The 10,000-nt window shown below is 34.0% G+C and overlaps 1 protein-coding gene across 1 annotated transcript in view; it reads left to right on the top strand.

Annotated features, from left to right (window-relative positions):
* The window catches only part of LOC127972154 (endothelin-converting enzyme-like 1), a 31,430-nt gene that overhangs the window by 4,629 nt on the left and 16,801 nt on the right, over positions 1-10,000 (top strand). The window contains exons 2-7 of the mRNA XM_052575470.1: positions 2,321-3,056; positions 3,790-4,056; positions 4,137-4,205; positions 5,419-5,529; positions 6,352-6,444; positions 8,245-8,369. Of these exons, the coding sequence (XP_052431430.1) occupies positions 2,439-3,056; positions 3,790-4,056; positions 4,137-4,205; positions 5,419-5,529; positions 6,352-6,444; positions 8,245-8,369 (1,283 nt within the window). The 5' untranslated portion in view covers positions 2,321-2,438. The remainder of the gene's footprint in view (positions 1-2,320; positions 3,057-3,789; positions 4,057-4,136; positions 4,206-5,418; positions 5,530-6,351; positions 6,445-8,244; positions 8,370-10,000) is intronic.

Below are 10,000 nucleotides of genomic sequence, written 5' to 3'. Positions count from 1 at the left end.
TTGCTTCATTAACTCAGAATTACGACAAACTCAGAATCATAAATTTATTCTTAGTTAAAATATAAACTCAGAATTGTAACATAAACTTAAAATTGCGACGAAGTCAGAATTGCGACATATTAACTCAGAATTGTGGGACATAAACTCGGAATTGCAATATAAACAAGGGATGTAACGGTATGAACAATTATCTTCACAAATATAGTGACCAAAAGTATCACAGTTATCAATATGATCACGGTATTGTTAAAATGTAACAACTTAACCGTTTAATAAAAAGGTGAACCTCACATTTCCGCCTTTAAATAAAAGATCTAAGTCAAAATAATAAGTGGTTAATAAATGATAAATAATTCTAGATAAATTATCTGAATTGTTTTTTTTATTAACCGATCAAAATTTACAGCAGGACATGCAAGTTTGGTCAGGTTTTGCCAGACAGAAGCTGAACACAGACTGAATGTAAATATAAGTCTCTGTAAATCCACTCTCTGACAGCAGGTGGCGCTTATGGAAAAGCAGAATTACAGCTGTTTCCCGTAAACTCAGTGGACAAAACATCATTGCTATTAAGAACACTTCCTTTAGGGATTACATGGAGCGAAGATGAAAACTGTGCTTTATTCTGGACGGTATTAATTGCGAGTTGTTCGAATCGCGGTAATCTAATAATGTTTAAGGATAAGTAAAAGATTTAACGTTAATACTAACCGTGGGGAATTTTATCATGATTTATCATCAAACCCATAATTGTTACATCACTAATATAAACTCAAAATTACGACAAACTCAAAATTGCAAAAAAATTTACAACTCAAAATTGCGACTTACTGTGTAAACTCAGAATTGGGAGTTTACTGTAAGACAAAACAAGACAGAATTGCGACTCACTATTAGGACATATACGTTGCATCATGAACTCAAAATTATGTCAATCTCATAACTGCAATTTAAACTCAAAATTGTGACAGAATTGAGTTTACACAGAAGACAGAATTGTAGGATATAAACTCACAATTCCAAGAAAAACTGCAGAATTGTGAAATTAAAAAGTTATAGCTATTTAAATTTCTATTTCAAGTTAAAAAAAAAAAAATAATAATAATGGCGAGATGTATTTTTTATGTTTTATGTCCATCATCTGATACATTTCAGAACACAGTGACACCTGTCTAGCTAGAATAGTTTGGATACATGTATTTCTGAGTGTGAATACGGAGTACAGAGACTGTGTGTGTGCGCGCGTGTGTGTGTGTGTGTGTGTGTGTGTGTGTGTTGTGCTCCATTAGCCAGTAGCAGGTTTGTTGCTCTGCAGGAGGTGAGGTTTGTCTGGCAGGCTTGATGCAGTTTACCGGCGTGTGGTTGATGGGTAGCGTGTGTGTGTGTGTGTGTGTGTGTGAGGACCTGTTTGAATGTGGCTAAGCCTCGCTCTCTCCTTACCCACTCAAGTCACATCAACTCTCCACCTCTCTCCATCCATCAATCGCTGCTCCCTGGAGTCTCTCTCTCTCTCTCTGTGTCTCTCTCTGTCTCTCTCTCGGATCGATCCAGGCATTTGAGTCATTGGCCAGTGTTTCTTTGATGCTCGAGTGTCTGAAATCAATCTAAACAACTTTAGGAAGGCGCATTAGAAGCCAAATAAAAGAACTAAGAAGCGAGACTTGTCATAAAAGACAGATCCGTTTTTAATGAAGCTTTTTTATCAGGACTTCTGAAACAGATAGTGATGGGTTTGAATGCTGATTGGTCATTCTAACGCTTCTGTCAGGCTAAAACACAACAATATAATGGCATCTGTCACGTGAAACAGAGAACATTTTATCAAAGCAAGTTATAAAGCATGTTAATTTAGCTTGCACAAATTATAAAATGTACATTGATGAAATTAGAGTTGCTAAGCGTAAACAACTTCAATGACATGAAAAACACAATGTTTTATGTTTTAATTTTAACAGTAGACCTTTGTTGTGCTGCATTTTGTTTGTCAAAAAATAAAAGGAATTGTTAAATTTAAAAGTTAACTAAATTGTTAACGTATTATGCATTTAGTTGATTCTTCATTATATATCAATCATGTGGTATTGCTTTGCAAATTTCACCAGGATCTTTAAAAAATATTTATTTAATTGCAAATAATTATTTTAAAATAAATACAATAAAAAAATTTAAAAATTGTCTAAATAATGCTATAATGATTTTTTTTTACGAGTGATTGGATTTACAATATTTTATTACATTTCTCTCGTTTTGTTGTAAATATGTAAACATGTATATTTTCCACACTATATCAAGCAATTAATTAACTGCATCTCTCTCACAGCAGGTCGTACTGAGAAAGAAAACAGTTCGAAAAACCAAGGACATAAAAAGTCTTTGGATACAGTCTGACCCAAGAGCTGAAAGGGTCAAAGGTCATGACCTTACTTTGATCCCAGATCATGTTCCACACCTTCCCTAACAAATCACGGGCGCAGACGTCGGTCAGCATGGAGAAGACGTACTCGCTCACGGCGCATTACGACGACTTCCAGGAGATCAAGTACGGCAGTCGTTGCAGCAGCAGCACGCTGAGTAACGGCATGAGTCTGCATCTGGGCGGATCGCTGGACCGCGGACGGAGTGGGCGGGACAAGTGTGTGGGCGGGGCCAGGGGTGGAACCGGGGGCGGGGCTCCGGCCCGCTGGAGCCGGCGCGAAATCTGCCTGCTCTCTGCTTTAGTGTTCGCGGCGGGGATGTGCGTGATTCTCGGATGCATGCTGGCACTGAAGTTTCTGTCACTGGAGGCGCAGGATTCCCAGTGTCGTCAGGATTGCGTAAAGCGTCGCTCGCTTCTACGGGCTGCGCGCTTTGTCCAGGGGAACGTCGACCCAAGCGTCCAGCCCTGTCACGACTTCTACAGCTTCGCTTGTGGCGGGTGGCTCCGGAGACATGGGATACCGGAGGATAAACTGAGCTACGGGATCATCACCGCCATCGGAGAACAGAACCAGGACAAGCTACAGCGCCTCCTACAGGCGCCGATCCAGAGGAAAGAACCAGACAGTGCCGAGAGAAAGGTACAACCACACCCTCAGAATGTTTGCTTCATTTAAATGCAGATTTTTAAATGCATTTTGTTTAATCTGTTCAATTTTGTATCAGTTTTGACATACGGTCACACCAACATTTCTCACATTTGATCACAGTTTATTGGCTATCTTGATAATTTCAGATGAATAATTTTCATAGAAATGTACTTACTGAATTCGGTTGAATAGCTGTCACCTGTTAAAATTAAAAACACAATTTGATGAAACCAATTTAGCTCAAACAGTTACCAAACAATGCTTAATTTTGTTCAAGATTGCATTAGCAATTAAAGAAAAACACTTAAGAAAAACATGCTCATATCGAAGTGTCTTCATAATTTTTGCTCCCAATTTTTACTGGTAGTCCACTGTATTAATTTTTTTGGGGGGAATAATATGTCACTATTTCCTTTTTTTGCTCTTCTCCCTCACATAAATGAATTATAGTGTCCTGCACCCACTAGTAAAACAATAGGAACAATTATATCTGCTGTCTGAATAATTTTGGGTTTGACTGTATATGATATTTCTTATTATTTATATTAAGAAATCATTATTTATAATTATTATTATTAATAATAATTTTTTAAGTCAGGAATCACTATTTCTTTTACCCATATGTGATTGGATTTATGAGTTTATGAGATTTTTATGAGATTTTATTGTTTAAAATGATCTTCGAATGGTTATTTTAATGGAAACGTATTATTTTCTCCCACAGGTGAAAGAGTTTTATCGCTCGTGCATCAACATGAAGGAAATTGATCGTCTGGGGGCGGGGCCTATGACTGAAGTGATTGACAGCTGTGGTGGGTGGGACCTGTCTGGAGCTCCTCCCGGAGGGGCGGGGTGGGACAGTGGCTCCGCCCCCACAAGGCCAGATTTTAATGAGATGCTGTATAAAACGCAGGCAGTTTACAGCACGTCAGTGTTCTTCTCTCTCACCGTCAACGTAGATGACAGAAACTCCTCACGAAACACCATTCGGGTGAGAGAGCGCGTTTGTGAGCATTCGTGAGTGTCTTTTTTTTTATAAAATAACCTCATCTGGTGTTGGTGTGATTGTAGATTGATCAGGAGGGTTTGACTCTGCCGGAAAGGACTCTCTATCTGGGGCAGGATGAAGACAGTGTGAAGGTGAAACGGCTCTCTTTATCTCTCCATGTGTTCTTTTGTTCTGGACTCTGTCTTTCCATCTGTCCATCTGTCTGTCTGTCTGCCATCTGTCACTCCGGCCGTCTCTCGCTGTGAGCTCACATGTCTAATTGATCGTGTCACAGCTGCTGATGATGTCACAGATGAGCTGGTGTCTCTTAATAATGAAGTCACAGCAGTGATCCTCTCACGCTCCGATGACATCAGATCTCTGCCACAACACAGCTACTAATCAGAATTGACAAGCCACAAAATCCCACTGAGAGATCAATAAAAACATGGATTCATCTCATGAAAAAACATGTCCAGATCACATTTCAAGCTAGAAACCACAACAGAATTTCTAAATGCAAGATATTAAGTCTTTATTGATAAGTAACAAAAACAAAGTTCAAATACAAAGGTTTACATAGTTGTTCAGAGATTTCATTTTTGTGTATCTTTATCTTTTTAGTTACTGTTACTGTTATCAGTACACTTAAGAAAGACACAAACTTGAGAAATTAAACTATAAAAGCATTTACCTTTTTGTTTATAAAAATAGTTATGAAATGTACATAAAAAGTTGCTTTTCAAGTATCTTTGGGCAAAAACTTTGCAACAAATAACAGATTTTTTTGTTATTGTTATCAATGTACTTGAGAAACAAAAACAAAGATTAACAACACAATTAATTTACATACATAACAAGACATCCAGACAAGTAATAAATTATAAATTATATTAACAAAAACTAACAAACAAACAATAAAAAAAAAAACCATTTATTTAAAGATTCCCTTTTATGAAAATGTATCTCTTTAGGTAATAAAAAAAACATACAGGTATATCTTTTTTTTTTATCAGTAAACTTAGTAGAAACCAAAACATAATAAATTCAGTCATAATTAACATTAAAACAACATTTATATTTGCTCCTTTTGCTTTTGTTTATAAAACAAATAATATATAGGAACATACAGTCATACAGTTTATTTAGTTTTTTAAATTATCAGTGCACCTTAGAGACATTAAACATCAGAAATTAATCAATGAAAACATTAAAACATGTTTTATAATTGCTTATTTTTATTTTGTGTGTGATATTTACCAAATAAAATTGTCAGTTTTAGCATGAAATCAGTTTCATGTCAGATGTTTGTCCATTAAAATCACGTCACAGTGTTTGTTTGTTATTTTCTTTCAATGATTTCAGATTCTGGCATCCTATAAAGCGCTGATGGAAAGGTTGCTGAGCATGCTGGGAGCTCACAATGCCACGCTGAAATCCAGAGAGATTCTGGACCTGGAGACGAGACTTGCTAATGTACGTATCGCACACGTGTGTGTATGTGTGTGTGTGTGTGTGTGTGTGTCCGTGTGTGTATCCGTGTGTGTCCTTGTGTGTGTGTGCACTTTAGTGTTGTTCAATCTTTTGATTTGGTTCATTTTAATAATTTGTTTGTTACTGGAGAAAATTTTGTTTTTTTTCTATGTATTTATTCAGAAAGTGTTTCTGGAATAAACAACACAATATAAAGGCACACTATCCGTTACATTACTCATATTTTATGCAGAAAATTTAAAAATCAAATTATAAAAATGTATACATTGTCAAGAATTCAAAATGATATTGTGATAAATAATAATAATATAAATGATTTAATGTATAAATATTTTACATTTATTTTAATTTTTATTTTACTTAAAATCATGTGATTGTATTTACAATTTACCATATATTTTTTGTTTTAGTCACATATAAATATCACATTTTAATATTCATATTGTTTTTTATTTCTTTTAAAAGAAAACAAATTTTAAGAAACACTTTGTGGAACAAAAACACACTATAATAGCATCAAACTGGAACATTTACATGAAACCCCAATAAACACAAATAACTTTCGCATCAAATTGTTTTGATGAACAGCTTTGTTTTACCAAATATTTAAGTACCAAAATTAATATTTTGTTCAGTCAAATGAATCCCTCAAATGATCAGAATCACTATAATGATTCATACTTCTGAACTCCAGTATGTGTGCTTGTTTAAATCTATGTGGTAAATGAATACAGACCGTTTTGTGTAAACAAGCATGTTTGTGTTTTAATGTATGTTAATTAACATTCTTTCTTTTTTTTAAAGATCACTGTGACTGAATACGACGACCAAAGAAAAGACATCAGCAGCATGTACAACCGAATGACACTGAAACAGCTGCAGAAAATGGCTCCAAGTGTGAGTACACACACACAAACACAAAAATATGTTTATAGTTGTATAAATGTTTTTTTTTTATGATTTCTAAATGTAATAATGAAATGTCTATATTTTTCTATTTATTTTATCTTTTGAGTGTAACTTCTTTTCTGGAAAAGATGTTCAATGTCTTCGTTTGAATGTCCGTAAATGGATAAAGATGCTATTTAACCCCAGACTGATTTAGTTACAGATTATTATTAGCAGGGGTGATCAAACTAACCTGTTTAAGCCCTTATTAGTAGTCTATGTAAAGTGAGTCAATATGGTTTGAGACTGAGCCATTAGTAGAATGTAAGGTGAGACACTACAGGCAAAAACTTTTTTATCCATGCACTGGTCAGTTTTGTGATTTTCAGCTTTTTGCATTTTCATAAAGTGTTTTCTTTCAATCTAGTGTAAAGAAAACATATAAAACACACTTTTTAAGTGTTTATTTAATAGCACTATCTATTGGCGTCTATAGATTTCGATTGCAATACATATCTTTAAAGAGATTTTTCTCCACTTCAGCAGCACTTGCAAACACCAAAACTTAGAGTTTTATTCCTCTCTATATTCTGAGGGATTTTACTGAAGGGGTTTGTTCATATATCATACACACTGATTTCTACAACATTTTATTACCAGAAACATGATGAAAATGCATATATTTAAAAACGGTGAGTTTTTTTCTCCACTTCAGCAGCACTTAAAAACACCAAAACTTAGAGGTTTATTCCTCTCTATATTATTAAGGTTTTTACCTTGGGGTTTGTTCATATATCAATCACACTGATTTATACAACATTTTATTATTAGAAACATGATGAAAATGCATATATTTAAAGGCGGTTAGTTTTTTTTTCTCCACTCCAGTAGCACTTACATACACCAAAACTTAGAGGTTTATTCCTCTCTATATTATGAAGGTTTTTACTGAGGGGTTTGTTCATATATCATTCACACAGATTTATACAAAATTCCGTTCATGAAAACATGGCGAAAATGTGTGTTTTTTTTCTGCCTATTGACAATATTTTCTGATTTATGGAGTGATAAAAAGAAAAATCCAAAATCATCTCTATAAAATCCTTTAACTATAATAAGTCAACAAAATCACACAATAATTTTCAACATGACTTTGTCCATTGTTTAGGTTTCTTTTCTGCAAATGTATGCAAAGTAGTGCATATTTAATTCTCTTAATGGCTCATATTAAACAACATTTCTGAAAACTTGCAATACAACATTTTTTTCTGTAATTCTCAGTGAAATCAATCAACTGGGGAGGTATGGTAAAATCTCTTAGTTAAGGTTTTTTTTTCTTACCTGTGGTGTCTTGTCTATGTGATTGAATTTCAGTTGAGCAGAGCTGGATGTGAGAAATAAATCAGATTCAAATGTGTCATTGATGCTGAAAATATAAAGAAAACAATTATGTTGAATCTGTTGTCAGAGAGCAAGATAAAGAGCAGGTTTATATATGCCAAGAGTCCTAAAGTTCTCTGGCTTCATAAGAATAATGGCCTTGTCCGATCTAAGGTGATCTTCCCGCAGATAACCTTCCACCTCACAGTAAAATTAGAACGCAAACCGGCAAATATCTGAAGCTGCTGGATCTACAAGGCCAATACATTTTTGGCAAGCCAGATCCTCTGTTTAAAACGCAGATCATGGTCCCTAAATGAAGTATAAATCAATAAGCAAAGGGCAGACGCTCAAGGTTTACTGGATTCTGTATTTCATTGAAAGAGCCACTTGAGAGAAGAATAAACATTGTCATCTCTTTCTCTGTAGTTCCACTGGAAGCGTTTGTTGGACCGAATCTTCAGTGATAATTTCTCTGAGGAAGAGGAGATAGTAGTTTTGGCCACTGATTACATGCAGACAGTGTCGGACATCATTAAAACCACGTCTAAACGGTAAGATGTTTGAAAGAGCATGATTTTGATTTAAAATACGATGAACTCTCTCTCACTCTTTTTTTTCAAACTATTGTGATTTACATATCTATATGGCTACACAATAATAACGATGGTGATGATAATAAGAAGTAATAATTATAATTTATATTATTATTGTTACTAAATAAAATTAAATGACTAAGTAAAAACATAAGATATATTAATATTAAAATTAAAAAATAATATATATATAATTGCATATAATAAAACAATTTAATTGCAATTTCTATGAGAAAAATTGTTATTGTGATTTTATTATTGTGATTTTATTTATTTGTTTATTTATTTGCTTGTTTGCATGACTTCACATCTTGGCCAAAACTTTGTGATTATATTTCAATATGGCTAATATTAATATTAACAATAATAAAAATAATATTGAAATTTAAAATAAAAAAATATTTAAGAAAAATAATATAATTTTAATAATTTTACTTTACATTAAAACTGTAATATCATGATATTATATTTACGGCTGTCTTTGTCACTTCATTTAAAAAAAAGAAACCACTACAAAATATGCAGCACATATATTAATCTAATTGAATTGCAGATTTAGTTAAAATGTCACAGATACGTGGCATACAGTAACCCCAAACCAAGTGATTTATTGTAAAAAAACAAAATAAAAAAACAAAAATAACATTTATTCACAAACGCACTTTTGAAGCAAATTAACTCATGAAATAAGTTTGAAATGATGAAATATTAGATCTAGTGGTTTAAATGAAGACAAAAATTACTGCAATACTTTTTGACACACTTTCAGTATCGCACAGTATAAACCTGTGTGTGTGTGTGTGTGTGTGTGTGTGTGTGGCTTTATTTGAGGTGCCACTGTTGGGTGAACACTCATCTGTGCCATGGCTGATTAGAATCGACCCACAACGGCCTCACTTGTTTACACACACACACACACACACACACTCTCTCTCTCTCTCTCTCTCTCTCTGGATGTGACAGGGTTAGTGTGTATCTAGCTGTCAGGATTCTCTCATGCGTGTGTGTGGGCTGCCAGTCTGTCCACCGTGTTTGTGTGAGAATAATTGAATTTACTTAAATAGTTTTTGTCTGTTCACCTCTCTCTTTCTTTCTCTGCATTTACGCTGCAGAGAAAGTTTACGCTGACTGTGTCTAAAATCTTGATGAGAATTTAACTTAATTTAACATTAGTATTCACTTAATTGTGACGGACGATTCTTTTAGTACTTAAACAGTTCCTTTAGTACTTTAGCTCCCACTTTATATCAGGTGACCTTAACTACTACTGTATGTAAATACATTTTTAGATTAATCATTTGGTACAAAGCATTTACTGTGTAAAAACATTTTTTTTTACATTATACTTCTATAAAAAAAAATACCTGCATGTAATTGTATATCTAACTTATTTCTGTAATTACATTTATAATTACACTACTGACCCTTCTCTTACACCTTAACTAACCCCTTAAACCTTCTCAAACCACCAAACCTGTCCCTAAATGTATCCCACCGCAGTACATTATGAGCACAATGAGAACATTTTACTTGTTTTTGATGCAAGTAGTTAAGGCACCTTAATATAAAGTGGGACCGAATTCTATATA

This window comes from Carassius gibelio, chromosome B15 (genome assembly GCF_023724105.1).
Source record: "Carassius gibelio isolate Cgi1373 ecotype wild population from Czech Republic chromosome B15, carGib1.2-hapl.c, whole genome shotgun sequence".
NCBI lineage: Eukaryota > Metazoa > Chordata > Actinopteri > Cypriniformes > Cyprinidae > Carassius > Carassius gibelio.
This window is presented reverse-complemented; position numbering and strand designations above follow the sequence as displayed.